At 45.5% G+C, this 24,974-nt stretch overlaps 1 protein-coding gene across 7 annotated transcripts in view; it reads right to left on the bottom strand.

Annotated features, from left to right (window-relative positions):
• Window positions 1-3,618: 3,618 nt before the first annotated feature.
• The window catches only part of APLP2 (amyloid beta precursor like protein 2), a 51,006-nt gene continuing 29,650 nt past the window's right edge, over window positions 3,619-24,974 (bottom strand). Inside the window, exons 5-18 of one of the 7 annotated variants that reach the window (XM_068172071.1) lie at window positions 24,606-24,775; window positions 23,525-23,742; window positions 21,763-21,930; window positions 19,690-19,805; window positions 18,717-18,791; window positions 17,397-17,555; window positions 16,834-16,962; window positions 12,935-13,034; window positions 12,234-12,404; window positions 11,624-11,659; window positions 8,824-8,906; window positions 7,929-8,003; window positions 5,912-6,067; window positions 3,619-5,165 (exon numbers count right to left, since the gene is read on the bottom strand). In XM_068172071.1, coding sequence (XP_068028172.1) covers window positions 5,064-5,165; window positions 5,912-6,067; window positions 7,929-8,003; window positions 8,824-8,906; window positions 11,624-11,659; window positions 12,234-12,404; window positions 12,935-13,034; window positions 16,834-16,962; window positions 17,397-17,555; window positions 18,717-18,791; window positions 19,690-19,805; window positions 21,763-21,930; window positions 23,525-23,742; window positions 24,606-24,775 — 1,758 coding nt within the window. In that variant the 3' untranslated portion in view covers window positions 3,619-5,063. The remainder of the gene's footprint in view (window positions 5,166-5,911; window positions 6,068-7,928; window positions 8,004-8,823; window positions 8,907-11,623; window positions 11,660-12,233; window positions 12,405-12,934; window positions 13,035-16,833; window positions 16,963-17,396; window positions 17,556-18,716; window positions 18,792-19,689; window positions 19,806-21,762; window positions 21,931-23,524; window positions 23,743-24,605; window positions 24,776-24,974) is intronic. The other 6 variants (XM_068172072.1, XM_068172073.1, XM_068172074.1 and 3 more) reach the window with 6 other exon arrangements.

Genomic DNA, 24,974 nt, shown 5'->3' with positions numbered 1-24,974 from the left:
GGCTGTGGGCCCCAGAGCTCCATGAAGCTCTAACATGGGAGGATGAGGAATCATTCAGAAAACTGGGATATCCCCAAGCTGTTTCAGTCAGACACAGCAATTCAGGTATTAAGTTCCATAGACTCCATCCCATCACCTCATCCTCTTAAGGGTCTTCACCTCTGTCCCAGATTGAAAGGCAAGATGTATTCCATTTGCTATCTGTATGGCAGGTGTCTTCTGTTAACTGGGCAGTTTTCCTTATCTCTTTTACAACCAATTCTCCTTCCAGGGAGACATCAGCTGATAATGAATGTCACTGCATGACTGATAAAAGTTACAGCATCCCATTGTGAGATGCTCCACCCAGAGGGAGGAGCCAATCATTCCCGACTGGATAGAATCTGGGTTTTTGGGACACCAGACTCAGGCGTTTCCGCTGGAATTCCAGGAGGACTGCAGCCATTCCAATTTGGACAGCTACCAACACCCTGACCAAAAAGGGGTGTCAGGTTGTATTCTGTCTCTGTCAGTGGTCTTTCTTTTGTATTATTGCATGTATTTTGTTTTCTTTTTACTTTTCCTAATAAATTGTATTTCTGACTTGGAGTCTCTCACTGGTTTTGTTTTCAAACCAGAACAACCTCCTCCCACTGACGCACATCATGGCAAGGTTTTGGGGAGATAGGACCACTTCCTTCAGGCCTAGCCCCTCCCACTACCTTCAGCCCCACACTCCAAACACCAGAGTCTGTTCAGACTCTGAACCTCCCTGATGCCATCCAGAGACTGATGGTATTAAACAACCAGCTCGTTCAGCCCACAGCCTCTTCTCAAATTGCCCTCAGGAACTCAGTGCTGCTGGAAATAAAATTTTTCATTAACCCATCCTGGCAGCACACACAGAAAGCCTCCAGTCCAGGGTTAAGTTCTCCTGCTACAAAGCAGAGTGTCCATACAGGTCACTGGTAAATACAGCAAAATGCTGCTGTGTTTAACCCACTTGCTCCTGCAGAACCACATATACATGAATTAAACCTTCATCTCTGTCAGGTGCAGTGCTCAGCAGAATCTTCTCTCCGCCCCTGCAGTAAGGCTACCAGTGCCTGCAGGGATCAAAATGTGAATTTATGGAGAGGCATCCAGAAGGTTAAGGATGTTCTGACTCCTGCACTGGAGAATCAGCTTTTGAGCCTGCTTCTTTCCTCTTCCTTGAGACTTCCATCCCACCGTGTTGCTAAGGATCACACCAGGTGGTCTGCATGTGGTCCCACTGAGACCTGAAAGCAGGAGCAGCTCACTCACCCTTGCTTTCCCTACCTTACTCTACTATGTCCTATAAAAACTGGTTTTCTGGCTCATCACTGTTGCCCCTTGCTGTGCATATCTGGCAGTCTTTTTCACCACAACTAAGGCACTGATGCCACTGACTGAGTTGCACCTGCCCTGGAGACCACCCAAATTCCTGTGTGGCGGCATCAACTTTAAGCACCACTCGGGCTGGATCAAAAGGACACCTCACCTTGAGACTTGCAGCTCTCAAGCATCTACCTGAAACACCCTAGGTCAAAGGAATTAGGAGAACTTATGTGCTCCATCAGGTGAATGTCACTTTTTGATGGGGAAAGGCTCCACCACCTGCTTGAGCTCATCATGGGCACCTTTAATCTCTTCCATGGGCCAGGGCTGAATGATCAAAACCACACTTCACACAAGTGTTGCTCTGCACATCAGAGACAAGTAAGGCTGGTAAAATCAATCCACCCACGTTCCATCCACTTGTTCCTGTGCACATCACAGTCCTGATGCACTGACATTCATCACTCTGCCCTTGCAGGAGGGCTACAAACAGCTTCAGAAGGGAGTCAAACTGACACAACACTTCCTCTGCTCAGCATTCCCAAATACCCTTCTCAAACAACCTGTTTCCTCACCAGAGAGCTACGCTGCTCCTCTTGAAGCACTTTTCCTTTAAAATCAGTTTTTCTGTTGAAATACAGCTCTCTACATGCTGCAAGTCTTCCCCCAACCAACCGCTCCACTGTGCTCTGAATAATTTAATTTTAAGCATCTTATTGCCAAGATATTTTCCCAAACTACCTCATCACAACTTTGCTGGGATCAGCCTCTCTGCTTGCACAGTTGATACCAGGGACACTTGGGACATGCCTTAGCATCCATCTTCAAGCAGCTAAGTTTCAGCATGACTTTTCAGAAGCTGTGGTCAAAATCCATCCTAAAGAATCGATCCCCAGTGCTTGGCAGTCTGTACCAAGGCATGGAACTAATAGACTTTGATTCCAGCCTGATGCATTTATTTTGCAGGACTAATAGAATTTATCAAAGGAAAAATCTGATACCCAAATTCAATACTGGAGTTCAGTCTGCAGCCTCTATAATTTGTTTCGCTTGCAGGTCACCCTACCTGAGGGTGCAGTTCAAGAATGGCATTGGGCTGCAGATATGCTTTGGCATCATTTAAATTAAGTTTAATTTAAAATCAAAACTCTTTCCCTAGTAGTTGTGACAAGCCAACAGACGGCATTTTCTAGGACAGCATCTGCTCTTTCCTCGGTGTCTGAATAATTTAGCCAGAATATGGAGGTTCCAGTGGAACCAAGGAGCCCATGTTTAATGAGAAACAGGACACGCAAGTGCTTCCTGTTCCAAATTGCTAAACCTTCTTGTTTCCTCCTCTCCCTCTCTTCTTCCAGACCTACTGGGAACTGCACAGATCAATATGGAGGAAAATTAAATCTATTGACCTCTAAAATGACATTCAAGTGACAATGACTCTTAAGACACTTCACTGAGATGAGAGAGTAGGAATATGTGCTTGAGGTCACACCTCAAAGGAGAATAGAGGAATCCTGACACATGGGACCAGAAATAGCTTTGAGCTTTACAGGCTGTTTGGTTTAAGTCTCTCTTCCAGAACACCTAGAAATAATAGTTATTTCTCCTCATAAAACAGCAGTAGCAGAGACACAGTGAGTGCTAACATTAATAGGGTGATTCCTGCCCTGGGGTCTATGACTAATTATTTCAGATCCAGCCATCCACCAGAAGCAACCACAGAAACTGTGTCACTGTGAGGTCTTTTTCCACGCCCTCGCATCTAGGAATTCTAAGATTTCCTGCTGCCCCTCTGTCCAGCCCCATTCCTGAGGCCTGTAGATGTCACAGGCTTTGAGCACACAGCCAGCACAGCGTCCCTGTGGCTCTCAAGGAAGTGCAGGTGGATGGCCAGGGACATAACAGCTTGTCACCGCAAAGAGCCTTGGCTCTGCTTGCTCCCACAGGCTGTGCCAGCAGCCACCCGCATCCTGGGAATGGGGAGAACCATCTGCAGGATCTTCCACAAGCAGCCAGAGGCAGTCCCCAGCTCTCCCCGACCTGCACTCCAGCAGCTGCTTTAACGCTACTCAGGATCCAGCCATTGGTTTAGCATCATCCTGCCTCCTCCTCTCCACAAAGGTCATTAGGATCTGGAAATACCACAAAAGACTCCAGGAATGGTTATACATCAATATCTGTACAGTCTTTCTCACCGTCAGGGAAAGGTTTTGTGAGTTCGGCAGGACACGGTGGGAGGAGGGGGAATTAGAGTGAGCCCATGAATAAAGACAAGAAGCAATCTGGAAGTTAAAGTGTTTATTGATGTGTTTAAACTTTGTACATTCCCCACAGACCACAATAAGGAGTTTGCAGGTAAATCTGTGCATAGTGGGAAGAAACACGGAAAGGGGAAGAAAAAATAAAGTCACAGGAAAAATAGAAAAAATACACCACAGGTTACCAGAACCCCCAGATTTAAAAAAGCCGTGAGCATTAACACCAACCATACAAGCATTACAAAGACATGATGATGGTGAGTGGAACAATGCCCCTTTTGGTCTTCTTGGGGCCTATGTATCCTATTTCCCTTAAAGCAGGCAGCATCCCTTTCCCAACAGGTCACTCTCTTCCCTCCTCAGCTAAGAGATCTCTCTGTGTTTGTCAGCTCCCAAGGTCCCAGTTACTGCAGTGATTTGTCACTTCTGGCCCCACAACACCCAGGAAGATGCAAAGGCTCAAAAACCTGTGGCTCTTAACTACTTACCATGTTGGTAAGCCAGGAGAGCTGGGAAAATTAGAAAGTAGTAGCAAGAGGGGGCTGTTAATGCCAGGTGAGTACTGAAGGAAACTGGCTGAGAACAGAGGATTTCAATTCAATACCAGAACTTCCAACTCTAGAGCAGAACTGAATCTTGAAGGGGAATGTGCAGACCCAAGTATGCACAAACCATGTTCTAACATTCTACTAGAATAACTATAAACAGAGATGCTAGAAGCCTTTTAACTCCTTGCCTCCAGGGAGTCTTGATTCCTAGAGCCCAAGCTGCTAAGCAGCAGGGTGCACACCACTGGCACCATATGAAAATGGGGTTTTTTTCCTTTTTTTTTCTCTTTTTCTTTTTTGTCTCATTATAAGGAATTTTGTTAGATACCATTCCCAACTGCTTCCTTGCTTATGCTGTAATAGTTCATATCCCTAAATTAATCTCTTTGCAACTCCCAGTGAAATTCACTTAAAAAAAAAAAAAAAGGAAAAAAGAATAATGCTTTATATACAAAAGCCAAAATGACCAAAGAGCCGCAACTGTCTCCTTTTTTGGAAGATGGACTGGTACAAACGACCCTCAATATACAGCTGGTCTATCAGAAATAAAAATCAACATTTCCCATTTTATATATATAGAGCTTGTATCAGACAACAGTACAACAGAACTGGTATTTTTCAGATTATTAAAAAAAAAAAAAGAAAACTACATCTCAGTCAAATATCTGCAATAGATCCATTTTTCCCATTTAAGGAGATTTATATATCATATTGTTATATTATAATTTCTTCACCCATTTTAAAGAATGGAAATTGCAACTCTACAGTAGTAATTATAGTCTTAATGATCCAGGAGTTCTGAATATAAGATGAAGTCCTCTTGTGAAGCAACTGTTGGTCAGTAGTTGATCCAAAACACTGGACCACTTTGGCCCTCCGCCCCGCACCTTTTCCCATCGGGGCTACTCCATTTTCATCTCTTTTATATCTGCATCTGCTCCAGGTATTTGTAAGTGGGATTCTCGTAGCCATGGTTTTGCATCTTGCTCAGATGCCGCTCCTCAGGGGTGAGCATTGGGTCAACCTTTGGAAAAAACACATGATACTGGTCAAGGAGACACTTCCACAGAACAAGAGGCAACAGAGAAACACTGAATGAATACCATGGTGAGCAGTAAGTGGGCAAAAAGGTAAACTGCAAAAGGTAATTTTGATGGAATTGCTTGTTCAGGAGCTCATGCCTCCTGCCCACCCAATCCCCCGTGAGGATGTTCTCTCAAATCTGTCATTGCTCAGCCAACACTGCAAGTCAGGGACCCATTTCTCTCTTTGAAGAGGTTGTTATGATCTCCTCCTGCACAGGTGGGGCAAAGGGAAAAGCGGCTTTCTCTGGGCTCCATTGAGTTGTCATAGAAATGCGCAAGGAAGAAGGAGCTGCTCTCTGCATTTCGTCAATCACAACAATTCTTAATTGTCAATTAGCCAGGAGGACAAATTGCTATGGAATGACTGACTGCCCTGCTTAGGATATTGCCTGAAAAGCTCATTTACTGCTAAATCCTACCCTGAGCAGGCCAGGGAAGCCTAAGTGAATCCTAGTGATAAGCAAATGCAACTCTGGGAGTGGCAGGTGCCAGCATAGCACACCTGGGACTGGCACCTGCACACTGAGGAACGAACAATGATGGTGTCAGCAGGGACAGAGTTAATTCCTACCCAGCCAGAAGCAGAAACTCTCCATGGCCTGGCAGCTCCTGCCATTCTCTACCCCCACACACACGTGATTCAACACTGACTATTTTCATCCTCAGTTATGGAGCTGTTTCTCACCTCCACAATTCCATGGCTGATGGTCCCATACTGCCTCTTCCTCAGCATCACCAAGCTGATGACTATAACAGTAGCTATGGCAACAGCAATCACCAACAGCCCAATAAGGGCACTGCTGCTGAAGCCAAAGTCATCACGGAGGGAGTTGTCATTATCCTGGAGGGAAGAAAACAGAGCAGGTTGAGGAAGAGCAATAAGGGAGATGCAGTGCTGAACACAAACCTAAACCATGGCCACTAGTGAGGTCTTTGACCATCTGTGGTATCGAGATACTACTGATTATACACTAGACAGTGTATATATATCATCCTTAAGTATTCCACCCTGTCATGGTTTGACACTGGCGCGATGCCAGCGCCTCCATGAAAATGTACCTTTTTAAATAATTGCTGTGAGATGTGATCAGGAGCAGAGCAGGCCCAAACTTAGTAACAAAGAAAAGAACTTTATTAAACTACTTCTACTATAAAAACTACAAACACTAAATCCTGGATGAAGACTTTCCAAAACACCCCTCCTCCTCCCACCTAATTTCTAAACAAACTCAACAGTGAGACACCACCCAGGATCCTGATCAAGTTGCTACCCTTCAGATATTCAAATACTCAATCTTTCAAGGGAGACAGGAGTCTCTCTTGTGCCACAGACTCCCCAGGAAACACAATTGCCACCCTTGTGTTTCCATGTCACAAATGGCAACCACCCGGAGAAAATCTGCCATGGTGACACTCTCCTTTCAATGTCACAGTGCTCTCACCACCGTGCATGGACAGACTGCTCATAGGGCTCCATTAAGGATGCTTTGCCATGGACCAAAAGAGACAACAGTTCAGTTTCTCATTTTGGGACTACAGTCCCCCCCATTTTCCCCTGGGGCTGAGGGTCCAAGAACAGAGGTCTTCTTCTCCTCTTCTTCTTCCTTGAAGACAGAGGGCTTCTCCACACCTTCTCCAACTCTCCTCTGTTCTCTCTACTCCTCTGCTGGTAATCACTGAAACAAGTCTCTTGACCCACCAACGCACCCCCTTAAGTGCATCCTCTGTTAGGAGAATTTGGTTCAGTCTATGGCTAACAAGAAAAGTCCAGCCACAAGCCACTCCATCATCTCCTTCCAACTCGAGAATTTCTTCTTCTATCATCTCGGATCCCAGACTGTCTCTCTTCTACTTCAAATCAAGGAGGAGTAATATTTTACAAAGCCTTCATTTCTCAGGGAAGGGTTAAAAGCTCAGACTCCCTGGACGGCTGATATCTCTGCCCAGCAGCCGATTCCCAAGGCCAAGGCTGGGCGCCTTCCCCCCACCCTCCTTCTCCTCCGCGCCGGCAAAGTTACAGGTGCCGTCCGGACTCTCTGTCTCTTCCCTCTGGGGGGGGACGACAAAGGCATCTCCATTTCTCTCTACCCTTCCGTCCACAGGAGCTGGCTCGGTTCCAGTCCTTCTACCCCTCGGCTCACCTCGACCAGGCCTCATGGCTCCCCCTCCCCCACCCAGCCCCATGGCTGGGCAGGGGAGATCTGCACAGCACCCTGACCGGAACCAAAGAGAGCGAGCTCTTGGGAGTTCCTGCTTTTAACCCCCTGTGTTCTCAGAGGCGTATCCCTATCTTCAGTGGTCACTTCAGGTGCCAATATCCAAACTTGACCACTGATTGGTTTGACTCAACTTCCTGAAAAAAATCATTTCCATGTCAAACCACGACACACCCCTAAATATTTCACCTCCAAATATTCCATCAAAAGGATAACCAACGCAAAATTTTTTCCCCACTTAGTAGCTCTGGACAGACACTAGCCCACATCACTTCCCTATCCCACAAAACACTTTTGCAGTAGGAGTCAAGTTAATATCTAATGTGCATTCATTGTTTACATCTTTATGCAAAATGGCTGTATTGTGTTTCATTCTGCATGAGCCCCCAGGTATCCAGGCACCAAACCCTGAATTCAGTAAAAATGGTCATCAAAATCCAGCATTAGGAATTTGCCAGTCCCTGGATTCAGCAGCCACAAACGTACCGGCTCATCCACCAGCCCTCCGACACGCTCTGCGTTGAAAATCATCTCCTTCACATCAAGGGTTTCATCAATTACCTAAAATGGCAACAAAAGTGTTTTATGGAAGGATCCACACAAAACAAGGAGGAGAAGGAAGACAGACAAGAGACCTTTAATGAACACTAGCAAAGGCTCAGGACCACTTACCATCTCCCCTCTGCTCTCAACAGCACAGAATGTTCTCCATCTCTTATACAGCCACCAGAGATAGTATTAGAGCTAGTTACCTCCAAACTATCTCAAAATAAAGTCCCCCCCCCCCAAAAAAAAAGGTGATAACTTTGGACCCAGCATTTCTGTTATGTAGAATTTAACCTGTGGCTTTAAAACAGTATTGAAAGGAAATTCAAAAGCTGACTTTTTAATTTTTTTAAACCTATGGAACTGAGGCAGAGTGGCTGTCACTAGAACCTAGAGAATTCTTAACACTGTGGATAGAGACAACTCCTGCTGGGTTGCTCACCTTCAGAGGAGGGTGAGGCCTCTCTTGCCATGAAAAAAAAAAAAAAGTGGGAACAGAGACGGAACACACCAGCATTCAGTGTGTTCAGACAGTGAGCTACCTAGTGAAAATAAAGGGACATCAAAGGGTTTCTGCTTGGGAAAAGCATCCCTAAATCAGAGTTCTCAGAATCACACTGCCAAAGATCTGAAGCTCCTTCACTTCCCCTCCCACCCTTCTGATGCTAATCAGCATTAAGAGCCTACAATAGTCATCAAACTGACTCCCCCACACCATATGGATAATGAACACACTGACATTCTGTGAGCTGGAACGAGACATGGAAACAAGTCACTGCTATTAATTAGTGTCCACAGCAGGTTTAGCTTCACAAAATAAAGGTGGAGAGCTCACCACATTTTCATCCACCTTGTTCTTGCTGTTAATCACTTTTTCTTCAGCACCAATCAGCCCGTCCAGCTCAGTCATGCCAGAACCTGCACCAAAAGAGCAAGGAGAGCCCATCAGCCCTTAGGAACATTTTGGAAGGGTCTACCTATTCTGTGTAGAGCTGCCATGGATCGTGTGTTTAACTGCACAGACCTCTGAGTATTAACCTGTCCTCATGCTGCTGTGTCAGATGGCAGCTCACAAGCTACAGTGACAAGTGATTAGGAGGGCTGTTAATGAGGGGAAATGAGGTGGCAATGAGAGAAGCAGACAGGACTCATCACCAAAATCAGGCTGAGGCGTCAATTCAGACAAACTGCAGTTAAGTGCTTCTGTTAGATGGCCCCAGACAAGGCATAACACACAGTGAGTGCAGTAATGGCTGCAGGTGTCACCCCAGGTAACCAACACCCCTCTGGGACCCTGGACAGGAGTGGACACATTTGTCTGCTAAGAGCCAGCACACAGGGAATGCTTTCAGCATTGCCCATTCTGCTGGAATCAGGCACATCAGCAAGTTCCTTGGGAATGGGAATGAGAATTCCAAGGTCACCCAGCACGGCTCTGTAATGAGCTGCTGTTCCATACCTGGCACAAGCCCAAAAACAATAAATCCCGGGACAAGGGAGGAGCAAAGAACTACACCAGCCTTTGCACCAGAACACTACTACCCCATTTCCAGGCTGGAACCAGCACTGGCTCAAGAGAAGAATATCAATCTAACAGAAGGCTCTGCATAAACTGTTTTCATCCAAAGCATTTATAAATAGATCAGATCAGTAAGAGAGTCTGATGCAAACTCTCCTGACATAACATGGCATGTTAGGAGAACACCAGCATTCCACTGCCAGTGGGAACAATGTAATGACCTGTGACACACTCGTGCAAAAGCAGGACAGTGAAGCCTCAAACTTGCAGTGGATCTTTCCAGTGACGTGAGGGAAATTCTACTATAGCACTTCAGACTTTGTTGGTGACTGCAAACCCCCCACTCTGCACAAACTGCTGAGCTTGCAAGGTGCTCAAGACATGTCAACGGCTGCTGGAATTGGCAGCATTTTCTTTGATGAGATGCAAGGACAGGCTACTTGGCTTCAAGGCACATTTTTACAGTGACAAGTTTGTATTGCTTGTAAACGCCACAGAAATAACATTTCACTATGTAGCATCTCAGGTTTTAGTGCATCACGTTTTCCTTCGGAGGCAGTAATCAGATTCCAAGCACGGCCAAGACTGCCAGTCTGACTTCTCTCCACTGTCAAAGCAGGTTATGTTATTATGGAAGTCAATGATTGGGATTTTCAGGAGAAACCAGCCACAAATAGCTTGTACAGAACTACTGTATCAACTTTTGGCCTATGGTTGCTTTATTCCAGTCTCAGGAGCCAACCCAGTCTCCAGGGCTAAGAGTTCAGCTGCTGCACTGAGCTCTGCTATTTGTCTCAGTGTGCAGTACCAAGTAACAGACCCAGTCCTATGTAGCTCAAAGGCACAGTTTATATTATATACCTCACAGGGAAAAAAACCCAAAAACACACACCTGCACAAAATCCCCCCCTACCCCACCAACCCAATACTCCTTCAAAGCCCTTGAGCAATTCAGTGAAAAGGGAAGGGAGAAGAGAAAGAAGTGTAGGACAATTGCTGTCCCCAGGTCATCAGAGACTCTTATATTTACCCAGACAGGGAGAACTAGCACAAATTTATCATCTGCAAGGCAATATAGCAGTTGTCCAAACATTTAACAAGTAAAATATCAAACTAAAGTCTGTCCCAGTTCTTGCCAGAGCAGTCAGCACACTGTACACTGTTCCACACCAGGGATGAAGGTGCCTTACATTTGCAGAGAAATGTGGATAATGAGAGCAGTTTCAAGCTATTTGGCCTTCACTGTGTTACAAAACCATGTGCGATCACATGAATTGGTTATTAGCAAAATCTTCTGCTCTCCTTTGAGATCTACACAATATATTTGGAACCAAATGCAGATTAAAACACTGCAGATCCACACACAGCTCATGCAGCACTACTCTGCAAGAGCCTCCCTTTTCTACTGATCTTTTCCCAATTCTGTATCAGTAAGAGACATTACTTGAGTATTTCTATGCTGCTCTGAAAGCTGCTTTTTAGCCAGGCACTGAACTACTGCATAATTAATCCTGAGTTAAGGGAGAAATGGAAAACCACACACACTTTGCTTGGTATGGAGAGATGCTACGTGTGGGAAGGTGATGCTGAGGAAAGCACAGACATGGAGGAGGAATCTCCTCATTTATCTGTCCCATACTAGCTGCACTCCATAAGGACATTTAGACTGGAAACAGCCTGTGTCCTGAAGAACACTCATTTCTTGTGTAGTGGTGTCATGGGGCATCAAGGACAGGTTCCACAGGAAGCAGAAGAGCCTCTGGACTATTCCACCAGCACAGCAGGGTTTAATCTGAGAAGTGTCACAAATGGAGAGATGCAAAGCACCACTGCAGACAATGGCTAAGGCCACCTTCCCCAAGGGCTAAGAGCCACTCCAGGCACTCCAAGACCCTTGTGAGCCCATCAGGGAGGAACACACACACACATCTGGATGCTCAGACTTGCTGGCTTCTTTAACACTAGGCCTAAACAAGCAAAACTGAACATGACTGATCTAAGTGAAGGCAGGGAAATGAAAGTCAAGGTGAGTATGAAACTAAAATAAAGCTATCAGACACACTGAGGAGGTAGGAGAGCGATCAAAAGCACTGTGAGGGAGCAGCTTAGAACCAACCTTTTTTCATTGGATGATACAAATCCGGCTGAGGATCTAGCAGGAAGGAAAACAAAAACAAAAATAGCAGAGAAAGGAGATTAAGAGAGAAAGAAAAAAAAGCTTCTGCATGATTTCTGACTCAGACCCTGGGAAAAGCTTTTAGTCTACAGCTTTAGGCTCAGGACTCTGTTCAAGCGTTTTTAAAATAAATACACGCACACACACCAGCTGTCAACATCCAATGATACAAAAAAATAGATATACATGTTTTAAAAAAAAAAGGGAATTCCTTCAGCCCTTCAACAGGTCACAGCACAAAGATTTAACGTTACATGAGAACGTTCTTGTTAAAGACTGAAAATTAATTCCAGAGTCAAGATGCACTGTAAAAACTTAACATTTGCTGCAAAATGAAAAGAGAAGACAATTTTGCAAAGAGAAGAATCAGAAAATCATTAGAACAGATCAGCAGACATTACTCACAGCACTGCTTCTCCAGTGAGTGAGGGATCCTGTCAGGGTGACTGCTTTACTCTACATCACCCAAAGGGATGGAGCTTTATCTTTTCCAGCTGAGCCTACTGTCTAAGGAAATTCACCAGTGAACCCAATGTTCAGTTCCACATACCTTCACTTTCAGGCAAGGCTGGGAAGGTTTTCACCTGGAATGGGTGGAAAGGTTTGCCATCCAAGGGAATTTCTTCACTCTCCTCAGAGCTCACTCTGACATCTACCTGGGACTCAGAAATGGAGGATGTGAACTGATCCATGTCTGCACGCTGCTCCTGAAGCAGCTCATCTGAAAGGAATAAAAGGAATTATTACACAGACTGCATGAAACCTGGCAGAGACAGAGAGGGGCAGATGGTTTGAACCAGGCTGAGGCAAGACTGCAGGAGAACACTGCTGTCAGGGCTGCCAGGTTATTTTATCTTGTGTATTTCATCTGGAATTCTCAGTAAAGGCGTTGGTTAGAAATGCATTCAAATAAGGGCCAAGAGGTTTGATGTGGCAAGAGGTTTTGGCAAGATGAGACTAACCTATAAGGGGAGAAAGCATCTGGGTTTTTTTTTTATGGATCTTTTTCATCTCCCTTAGAGAGAAAGCTTTGCTATTCTGAACATTGTTGCCTTTTTTTTAAACGGACAGCAAAAAATCTTGGAACAAGCTATTCTGACTGGCTATTTTGTAACATCCAGACAGTATCTTCCCTGAGCCCAAGCCCAAGCGCTTGTTATCCACCCCCTCAAAGGAGAGAGCAATCTTTTGGGAGCTCATTGGATATAAAAACTTGGGAGACTTAACACAGCAGCATAGGGGCTGGCATACCAATCTCATCCTGGATTTCTTCAGCCACATATGGCACCTTGTAGAGCAGAGACAAGCTTTGATTCATCCGTTCCTCAATCACATGAAGATGTGTCATCACCTGCAGATGTAAAAGAGTGTGTTGGAGTAAGCAAAAACTGTCAGTCACTTCACAGTACCAGTTCTTTCCTTGCTCAATAAAATATCTGTTACTGGTGGATCTGCCATGGCAGGCAACAGGGGACACAGATCCATCCAGTCCAATTCTCTGACAGATGCTCTCACACTTCACTGAAACTGGCCATCTGTAGATGGTGCTCTCAGGAGTTTGGGAAATGTTGGGAGTAAGAGAGGATTCAGCTGACTCTCACTGTAATCAGCTCTCCACTGCAAACACTAAAATGCCAAAGCTGGTGTTTCCCATATGCCCAACACAGTCATAATTCATCTCCTGTAGCAGCTTTATTAAATGGATTATCATTCCTGACTGCTAGAAAAGGTATAGGCAAAAGGAGCAATCAGGATATTTTATCAACTCTAGTTTCAGAACAAAGATGCCTTTCAAGCCAAGTGTGGCATTACATTTGTCCTACACCCACTCATTGGCAGCAGTGTTCTCCCTTCCTTTGAGAAATACATTCAAGCTCTAGGCAAGCTCAAATCACTCCTCCTAAGCACATTAAATCCAGCGGTGAAGTCAGGCCTGACCTGAAGAGGGTGCTGCATAATCAGGGATCAAGGAGAGCAAGGAAAACATTTATATAGATGGCCAAACATTGTAAAAAGCTAAAGAGTCAGATGGACCTATTTCACAGTCTGATGTGTGCCTGACCTTTAAGAGCAAGGATGAAAACAATTTAATTTTGCATGTGGCAGCTTGTCAATCCAAGAAATCGACTGAGGAGCTTAAAAGTGCATGTGCAAAGTAAAAGGGAATGGAAATTGAACTGTACCACCCACACCCCTCACATGTTGATCTGTTGACACTGCAGCCTTCAGAATGAATTAAGAACTGTTTAGGTTTAGCTTAAGAACACAGTTCTCACTCTCTCTCCTAGGCTGTGACAGCAGCAGAACAAAGCACTGGGCCGGGCTGTGCTTGACATGCCTCTGAAAACGTGACCACGAATTCCACATGGAGAGCCAAGCCTCATCATAACCAACACAGTTGCCACTACTCTTTCTGGGGATGTGCAGTTTAACAAGAATCCCACAGGCAGAGGGACACCAGGAGACACGAGGTGAACGTGCACTGTCACACCCAGAAACAAGGTGGAACCCATGGAATCTGCCACCTCCCAGTGTGAGGTTTGCTTCTGGAAAATCCCTGTGACACCACTCTGCCCCTCACCAGAAGTGACAGCAACAGGCTCCAGACCCTGTCCTACCTTTAACCCAGCACATTTCCACCTCCTGGTTGCACAGTTTTTAATGCATTTTTTCCTCAGTGCCTATTTCTTCCTCTTGGCAGCACTAGATGTGTTCCCACTGCACTGTCTACCTGCAGCTCTCCATTCTTTCTTCTTCTTGCTTATCTTTTGTGCACTGCAGAATTCAAAGACACTCCAAAGCAGCACACTAGCCACAAACTGGAATTAGGAAGACATTCCTAAAGCTGCAAAAGGACAACAAGTTCTCTCTGAACCTAAGAAAGGGCACATCCTTCCAGAAAGATCTTTCAGTGTTAACAGACCATTCTTGATCTCAAATTTGAATCAGTTTTCCAAGCACATCTTTCACTATTTTAAAACAAGTGAAAACAAGTATCAGCATAATTCCAAAGACTTCAGGAGTATCTCCAAGTACTCATACAAATTCGAAAGTCAGGTCTGAAGTAACATATTCACATACACTTTCCAGCAGAAGGAAAAGGATTTTCTGACTGTTCAGAAATAAAAGAAAGTGTAATGGTGTAGTGGGCCTAGTGCTGGTCAAACGCCAGCAAACCCACTAGACTTACTTACTTTCTGCTTTGACAATAAGGACTAGGAGGAGAGCAAAGCAGGCTCAGAAGTTTAAAGAAAACTTAATATTAACAGAATTAAACGGAATAAAATAATAAAAAAATCAGAATAAACCTTCAGAACACTTCTCTGCCCCCAACTTTTCTTTCTTTTTCCACTGACAGTGTGAAGAGATAAATTTGATAATTTCAGTCAGTTTATCACTTTAAAATAATCTTTCTTTAGTCTACTTAGGGAGAGGAGTCTCTCCTGCCATGCCATGGAGACTTTTCCACAAGAATCAGTTCTCTTGTGGTTTTAGTTTTCATGAATAGCACCTTCCCAGAAATCTGCAACCGTGAAGTCCCTCCCACATTTTGGTAGCTTTCCCACAACTACCACCACGGGTCATTTCAGCTTACTGGGGTGCAATTTTGAGGATGAGCTGTTCTAGTACAGAAACAGAAGTTCTCTTCTTTTATCTCTGGGAACAGAGGTTTGCTTCTTCCATCCCTGGGGCAAGGTTTTTCATCTCTCTCATTTCTCTCTGTTCAAGCTTCTCATTGGATCACAGCTACTTCAACATCTGCTTGCATCAACACAGGTGCCTCTGCTCATAGCCCTGGTCAGAATGCTACCCAGATCCCCCAATGCATTCCATGAGTTACAGGGAAAAACAAAAGTCTGATGTATCAATTGTATCTTCACCATAGCCTTACAAGAGAATTTCAGCCCAAGACTAAGGCATCTCCTCATTCTCCTCCCATCCGGGATTTGACTCTTTCTTCACTGACACTGGTGTCTCCATGTTGCTTCCTTTACGTGTCTTCACCCTTTCCTTTTCTCTCACTCGAGAGAGGATTGATGTCTGCAAGTTTCATCTGTGCACTCAAAAGAGTTAATATCTAGTCCGGGCCTGCGGATGACCATGTGATCTCTGCCGGGCAGCGGCCGCTCTGTTTTCTGGCCCCTGCCGCGGTCAGTTCCAGCCACGGGATGCTTTCTGTGCGGGGCTGCAGGGCCGCCTCTGCTCTCAACCGCATGATTTTCCGTGGTGCCAGCAGAACGGCTCGGCGGCTCACGGCCGGAGCAGGGCCCGGCTTTGCTCTGGCCAAAGCCAAACGGAGCCGGCCTGGCCCGTCAGCCGTGGCTGGAACTCGACATGGCAGAATCTCAGCCGAGTCACAGGCTGAGGTGGCCGCGCTGCGCAGTGGAGCGAGCCCGGCCAATGTCCAGTTATCGGTTCAAAAGCAGAAGGAAGAGTGTTTTCACCATGGAAAAAAGTGTGATTTCACAGAGGTGTGTTTAGTTTTCTTAAGTGGTTTGACAGGGTGTCCATATTCAAAACTAGCCAGCTGATTGGTTCTTTTGGGTCCAGAGGAAGCTGTTAGCAGTCCACACCGAGAATCACTTCCGTAATGATGGATTTTCTCTTATAAATTGTACAACATAAACCCATCAAAACCAGACTTTCTGATAAAGCTAACAGCATTGATCAAGTACTTGGAAAGGGTTACGATTTATGCTTTGGAAATCAGGCAATAACGCTGCAGAGGCATGAGAGAATTCCCACAAACCCCAAACACAGGCACTATGAAGACCAAGCCTAAGGAAGGAAACAGAGAGACACTTGGAAGAAGTGAGAAAGCCTGTTCAAGAAAACCAAGTCCCCCGAAAATAAATTTCAGGGGTGCTTGATAAAAGGAAACATAGAACTGATACTAACCTAGGTCTAAACCCCTCAACTCGTCACTGTGACCAACAATGTATAAAACAGAACTTCAATTTTTAACACTGAGTCAGGCACCAAGGAAAACCACGCAGCAAGCATGTCTGGTGACAGAAGTAAGCACAGGAGAGAGGGAGAGCTCCACAAGGATGAAGCTGCTGTAGTACTCAGCAACATGCAGCTTCCACAGCATCCAACAGCCCCAGGGCTGGGCAACAACGGCTGCCTTGACAAAACCCCCTTCATACCTGGGATTTCATCTGCGCAGCCTTCTCCGGATCCACTGCCAGGACATGCTGGTAGTGGCGGATGGTGTGCAGCCTGTCCTTGTTCTCAGCACGGACATAGCGCTTCAGGGCCTGCAGGATGCGGTGGGGCTGCAGGACAGGAGCAGGGAATAGGTTAAACCACTGGTGTCAACCCAAACCCACAGCTGAAAACAGCACTTCAGGTGTGAGCCTACTTTGGTGCTGCATAGATCTATCACCTGCACTCATCCTCTGGATTTTTTTTTTTTTTTTTAAATTAAGTCTGTTTGATTCAGAACACTTAATTCTAAGTCTGTATGACTCAGAACACCACAGTTTATGAACTGTGCCTTATGGACACCAAACAAAGCAGGTTTTTTTTTCCCCGAGGCAGGAAGGAATGGGACTCAATTACAGACCCACTGCTAAGTCTGCAGCACCAACTTCCACAATGAAGAAGCTTTCCTAGGAACCAATTCCCAGTTTCTCCAAGTCACCAGTCTTCTCACCAAGACATTCCCACTTGCCATCCTACTGGAAAAATGTGTTGGGAAGAAACTCACACGTGGTGGGTCAGCCTGCAGGGCAGCCAGGTAGTTCTCCAGGGCGATGCGACGGCGATCGTTCAGCATGGCTTCCACACGAGCCAAGTGAGTCTCCACCAGCTGCTGCTTCTCACTCGCTGCTTCTTTCTCCAGAGATTTCACCATGGCCTGGAAGTGCTAGAACAAAGAAAATAATCTGTGTGAAATGCACTGTGCGATCAACACCATCTGAAACTCCTCAGATCTAATAAAGACTGTATAACTCCATATCCAACCCATTTACAGTTAGGAGAGAAAGACATGGAAAAATGCTGATGCAGATTTCATCTCTGCAAATTCAGTAGTGATAATCTGCCTTCCAAGCTTCCTCCACAAGCCATTTCAAAGGTCTCAAGCATGAAAAGGACCTTATACATAAACACCATGCCGGGGATGGGAGATCCAGGCCATGCGGAAGAACTGACACAATATTAATTATTTCTTTCAGTCCTGCAATATGAAAACAGGATTGATCCCTTCAGCCTGGAGCCATTAATTTGAATTTGCAGAAGTTTACAAAGGTATTGCATAGCAAATTTTCCATCAGCACGCCTTCAGATCAAATCTCTCTCTATTCTTTTAGAAAGGTCATAACCCTAATTTCCAAACCAACCAGAATAGTCCACTAAGTGTTATGTTTCAACAGAAATAATGACAAACTTTTGCATTTGCACATAGTTCCAAACAGTAACTTATATTAAAAAATGCAGAGAGAAAACTGTGTCCAGGATAAAATCCAAAGGGGGCTTAAAAGCTGGAGTCAATCACTTTGTTGCCTATTGGTTTGAGAGACATTCAGAGTTGTCACTGCCAGAAGAGCCTCCATCTAACAATCCCACACTGCAATCTCTCATTAACTTCACAGTCCAACTGAACTCTCCTCATAAGGCACAAGCTTAGTATTTTGGCAGCAAATCAGCTTTATCTGCTGTCTAAGCTGTTTTCACTAAGTCTGGTCGAGCAGGATATGTGTGCCAAGAGATCCAGAGCTGACTCTGAACCAGGCTCTGAGGCCAGTGTTAGTGCAAAACAGGCCAAAGGTCTGAAATTACAATTTGGCTCCACTGTTGCTATGCTTGAGGAGCGAGATCACTTTCTACTAGTGTGTGTAGGAAAGGACCTGGCATTGTATCAGATCATCTCCAGTTTTAAGAACAAAACAAACAATTGAATCAAACCTCCTCAAAAAGGCAGCTGTTGACTGAGCAGGAAGGCTGATCTTGCATCTCAGTTGTCTTTTAGCTCTGAATATTGCCATCTCTCTCAGTAACTTTCCCCTTTAGGTTCTTCTACTCTTACCTGGATCAGAGTCTGCCTTTCTGCCTTGGGGAGATTAACAGCCTGGTGTTCTGCTTCCTCCCACTCCTTTTTCACCTGGACAGGAAAAGGACAGAACACATGAACAAGGCAGAAATTTACATCTTATCTTTATGAGCCGATTTGCCTTCACAGGCAGATCCTAGCACAGCCTGGCTGGGTTTTGAAGGCACAAAATAGCTGTTGTGGGGTTTAAGCCTAGCACTTAATCCCTCTGATTAAGTTCAGAGCTTCCTAGAATCCCAGAATGTTTTAGGCTGGAAGGCTCATCTTGTTCCAGCCCCTGCTATGGGCAGGGACACCCTCTACTAAACCAGATGGCTCCAAGCTCTGTCCAACCTGGCCTTAAACACTTCCAGGTATGGGGAATCCACAACCTCTCCAGGCAACCTGTGCCAGGGCTTCAGCATCCGCTGAGTTGTCGCCCTGTTCTTTTGAGAGTTTTAAAGTTCTTCTAAAAGTTTCTTATGCCTTCTGATGTTTACATATTTCTAATGAATCTTCTCACACTGTTCATGTAAATAATGAGTGTTTTGCATTCTTCTTTGTGCGTTGAGAGAATTGATGGATTGTTGGTTTGACCAGTGTGGTTGGAGAGGTGGCAATTCCACCCTCCAATCCACTGTCACTTTTGGTATTCTACATATAGTGGAGTCAGAAAATAAAGTTTGCCTTTTGGTTCTTTTCTTCCCTCTTTTGCATCTAACTTCTGTGTGTGAGTTTAGTGTTGTAGTGTGACACTGAGTAAAGAAATTCTTCCCAGCATCTAATGTAATTTCTCTCTCCCAACACTGGAGAAATAAAAATCTGACTCCCATGGTGTGGTCATACTGTTAGAAACACACAGAAGGCTGGAAACTGCAAAGCAAGTAACTTCAACAATTTTTCCAGTAAAACAGGGGCAGCAACCCAACACACAAACAACCACACAGCACATTTGAAGGCTGATGCTCACCCGGTCCATGCGGTTGTGGTGCCTGACCTCCAGCTGCTCCTTGGCCTTCTGGAAGCGGGCATGCTCATTGTCATCAGCAGGGGTTTCAAAGTAGACATCCACATCATCAGTTGGCACTGCATGAAGAGGGAAGGGTAAGCAGAGTGTCAGAAACCCACAATCCTGGATTGCAGAGTGCAAGGAGAGGAATCTCCATGCCTGCCTAATTAATAGTCTGGCAAGCTGAGCCTACTAAACCACCACCTTCCAGAGTTCGTTTTGGAATCTTTACGGTGCCAATTTTCTGTCCAACGTCAGCTCCATCAGCCCAAATGGCAGTGATGACCACAGCTCCCAGCACTGTTTGGCCTGCGCAGTGCTGAGGTGAACAGCACTCAGCTCCAGAAACACAGTGCCTGGTATGACAGGATAAAGAACTACTTTTCCCTTCCCTTTGACATTGGCTTTGGATGGTTTAGGTGACATTCTGTGCATTAGCTGTTTGCTAACAAGCTGGCTCAAGACATCATTAATATGATTAGGGAGTTTGACAATAAATCTACACAAAACCAGTATTTTACACTTCAAACCTACCTTCCCTACCAGATGCACCATGCAGGACTTACAGGCAATGATATTAGACGAGACAGCAACAGAAGGAGACTCAGTGTGACAAAGTGACTTGTCCAATACACTGGATGGTTTGTAACTTCCAAGACATCCAAATTCGACAAGGGGTAAAACAAAGTTTCAGAACTGATAAACTTCAAGCATCTACAGAATCCACATCAGGGGCTCTGTATTCCACATACTGTAGTTCAGGAAGTGCTGAAAGTGCTCCTGTGCTATGGTTTTAGGAACTACACATCCCAGAGCCTTTCTGAAAGATCTGTGGCAAACATGATGCACTCCATTGTTACCCTTCGCCTGAGGGAAGGCACAAAGGGACAGTTAAGGCAACCTGTCATCCATATTAGTTATTTGGGTAGAAAAACCTCCAACATGTCATTAAAGACAGCATGCTTCAGTAAAAAATTACCTGGCTGTTCAGCATGAATGCTGGGTAAGGGTTCAACAGGCACTGCACTCACCAACCTTCCCTCTAACTAGGGGGAAATAATGACAATATACAACACAGGCACTATTGCTGCGTGCAAGGGACAATGCCATATCCATCCCATATTCTGGCCCTGCTCCTGGCATTTCTGAACCAGGCTTGGACACAGAGAACTCTTCCCAGCCCCAAATCCTTCTGTAACAGGACAATCTTTTGTACAAAAAGATCCTGACATCCGCATCTTTTCTTGCACTGCCTCAGATCAGCCCAATCTAAAGCACTTGCATGAAGCACATTTTGTAAACAGGATTATGGCTGTATAGTCAGGCTGCCAAGCCCCAGATAACACAAAAAGCCTTTCAAAAGCTTTAATGGTAACTGAAGTGGAAGTGCTGGAGTTCAACAATAACATTAATAAGGAGGTTAAAATGTTTTTGGTAGTTTCATCATCTGACATAAAAGCCAGCTGAAACTGGTGCCAAAAACCTTAAGCACTCAAAAACACAGGGATTGAGTTGCGATTTGTATTTCATACCAAGCTGAAAATGGGAATCTGAATTCTATACTACTGGTCTGATATTTTCCAAAATTAAAATAGCAAGAAAATGCCTACTACCAGGAGAACAGTAGCCTGCTTTTCAGGACCTACTGTCAAACGTATGCATGGTAACATGACTGGGGAAAATAAGGGCTCCCTTACATATATTTTGATTAAAAAGGCAGTTAGGCAAGAGGTCAGAGACAGGCCCCTGGTCCCTGCTATAGATCTGGAAGAGGACAGCTGAGCCCTCAGCAAGAGCTGCAAGTCACCAGGGAGCACAGACAGCATATGGTGAGGGGCACTTTCCCAAGGAACAATCACCCTATGGACCTAGGGAAGTGAGTGGAGACAGGAGGAGACTGCTGCAAAGGGACAGACACCAGAACCAAAGGAATAAGCTACAGATGGGTCCTCTATTGCCCAAGGGAAGGAGGAGACACCACACGCCAGACAGACAGTGGCCAGCTGCAAAAGGCCAGTGGGAGGCAGGACTTACTCATCTTTTTACACACAGCCATACAATACTCCTCTGACTCAAAATTGTTCCTGTTGCCTCCACAGCCTCCATATATAAAGCGAATGCATTTTCTCTTGCTAGGATCGAAGTACCAACGAGGCATCACAGCCCGGCAGGGCCCTGTCATGGCCTCCTGGGAGCAGACAGCTGTGTGGAGACGGGTGAGAACATGAGCTGGTGAGGAGCACAGGCCTTGCCGAGCGATTTACATGATGCAGAGGTGGCTCTACTTCACCCCTTCCTCTGAGGCACCGGCCTCAGCATCGCTGCTGCACCAGCCCAAGGGCTTCTGTCAGTTTTGGGGGTGTAACATTCCAATGCATCCATCACAAGCTGGTCAGGGAGATGCCTGCACATGGTGCTTTGGAGATGGCCACGCAGCTCACTCTGTCTCTACACGGAGCTCTCATCCATGAGAGATTTCTCCAAGAGCCAGGGGCTGGGACAACAGGAATCGGTTCTGCTGATGCCACAGCATTATGCCCCTGCTGCCCCACTGGGAGACCCTCCAGGCTATAAAACCAGCAGCACGAAAAGCCCATCGATTAGGGCTGCTAAAAGCATCAAAAGATGTCCAGTTCACTGCACTCTGCCTGGACCAACACCCCACATCTTACAGGGCAGGTGTAGGAATAAGTGAAAAAGCAGGCTAAACAAAGGGATTGATCTCCATGCCAGCCTCAGACACTGATGTTTTAAGGTTTGAAATATCTATGCACCAAATATTAAAACTCCATGTAGCCATGGCACGTAGAATGCTTCATGGTGAGCCAGCAATAGCAGCTGGGCTGTTTTGAGGCAAGAGAGCAGATATAATGTATAAATTAGCAACTGTTCATAGTACTTCAGGGAAAAAAGATTGTATACCCCCAAAACAGACACCCAGATCATATTCCTCCAAGCCTCTTACAAAACCTGCAGATCTGCAACAGCCCTGTACATATATGAGCTAAGCCTTGTTTCAGCAAGGAAAATTATCTGCAGCGTGCTGGCATTTTACCAAAAAGATGCAAGAACTGCTGGCAATGATTCAGTGATCTGTAGCTAATTGAATTTCATTCCCTCTCTGCTCCTCCCTCCTCTGCAGACACTTCTACATGCAAAGTGTAGGACATCACATAATGCTGAGGCATCACACCATGAGCCCTCTGCAAAGGCACCTACCACTCAACAAAAGCTGCCACCAGCACAGCAGATTAGACTACTGCAGAAAGTCTATCTTAACATATAATAAAGTTGGGGCAGTTGTGCTGGCTGACTTTCTTTTGTGGAAGTTTTTTGCAAAGGCAGCACCAAGGATGTTCCTCACCCTTAAATGACCAGATGGCACATCTGCAGCATAAGGCCCACCACTTTCGGCTTCCTCATTTTAAGCTGGTATAAATCACCAGATTTTAAATTTACAGTGTACCCCAAATGTCCCTTTAAGATTTTCCGAAATTTGCAGATATGGCTTTTCTGACTCATCACTGCACCTTCAGGAGGTGCTTGTTCAACATGCCACACACTGGGTTTCCCACCAGCAGAACTGCTGTTTATCTGGAAACATATGGCCCATGCTCTAGAGAGTTAATTTCAACACTTGAAACAAGCATCATCAGATTTCCTGTTTGCTAACTTATCTGGCAAATAAAACTTCCAAGTGGCACTTATCAACTTGATCAAAACCTCATCACTAACTGACAGCCAACAGGAATGATCTCAAGGGAGCAGGAAGCCTGTGGACTGGAATGTGTCTTACATTTCATGTCACTGCTCACTTCTTTTTCAGCCATAGCCTTGTCACTGCTGGGCTCTGTGGGGGTCTCTTCATTGTAGTCGTCAACCTTGTAGCTGTCATAGTAGTAATCACGGTCTTCCACCACGTCCTCCTCCTCTTCCCCTTCATCATCCTCATCCTCATCTTCCTCCACAGCTGTTCCTGTGAAGTCTTCTACACCTGCCTCTGTAGGGAACTCACTGGAGGGACACAGATAAATTAGGGAGTAAGGTTAAGGCTAATCCCTTGGATGTACCAGAATAATGATTCTTTCCATCTGTTCTAGAAACATCAGAAATGGGAAAAATAAGTGTACTAAGTATTAATTAGCCCATCCCTCACAGCAAGGGGACATCCCTCATTACAGACACTCCTGCTGCTGCAGGCAGAGTTTCTGCATGGCTCTGGCTTCATGTGGCCTCTTTCCATTTTTCAGTAAGTGAAAGACTAACATTGAGTCAGGCTCCTACTTTAGAATCCCAGAATGGTTTGGGTTGGGAAGGACCTTTAAGCCCATCTTGTTCCACCCCGTCCCCTGGGAAGGGACACCTTCCACTATCACAGGTTGCTCCAAGACCCATGCAACCTGTCCTTGGGCACTTCCAGGGATGGGGCAGCCACAGCTGCTCTAGGCAGCCGGTGCAAGGGCCTCACCATTCTCACAGGGAAGAATTCCTTCCCAATATCCCATCCAACCCTCCCCTCTTGCAGGGTGAAGCCATGCCCCCTTGTCCTGCCCCAGCAGGCCCTTGTCCAAAGACCCTCTCCAGCTCTCTTGGAGCCTGTTTAGGCATTGGAAGGGCCTCTAAGGTCTCCCTGAAGCCTTCTCTTTTCGAGGCTGAATGACCTCAACTCTCTGCAGGTATGAAAGGAGAGTGTTTAGCTCCTCCAGTAAAAGGGGGACTGCAAAGTCATTTGTCCTCTTCAGGCTTAGGATACTTTTTAGGAAACTCAGAAGCACAGAATGCTCAACCCTTACTACAAGGGAGTCGCTGTGTGAAATATTCCCAAGCAGCAGCTTCATGTGCAAAGCTGTCAACATCTACACCAGTAAGAACTCTACCTCTTGTAAAGGTCATAGTCTTCATCCTCTTCCTCTTCCTCTTTGGACAGAGCCTCATCCACAACCTTAGTCTGAGGACAGCACACATATTCTGTTCCATGGAACTGGTCCACTCCACAGGGCAGCAGCATCCCATAGCTGTGCAGGACCATCCCTTCTGTCAGACAGGCCTGAAAGGGGAGCCCATTCATGTCAGTTCAGCATCATGCTCTTCCTTTGGATAAAGCTCAAGTTTGCCTATCAGAGACCTCAAGAATGGTTTAAGTTTCACAGCAAAAACAACAGCAACACATGACCTAAATCTGAACATCAAAGGAGAGTGGATTTGAAACTTGTAGAGTAAAAAAAAAAAACAACCCACAGAAGTCC

Source organism: Anomalospiza imberbis, chromosome 24, assembly GCF_031753505.1.
Source record: "Anomalospiza imberbis isolate Cuckoo-Finch-1a 21T00152 chromosome 24, ASM3175350v1, whole genome shotgun sequence".
NCBI classification, from domain to species: Eukaryota; Metazoa; Chordata; class Aves; order Passeriformes; family Viduidae; genus Anomalospiza; species Anomalospiza imberbis.
The sequence above is the reverse complement of the archived record's forward strand: the minus strand, read 5'-3'. Positions and strand labels throughout refer to the sequence as shown.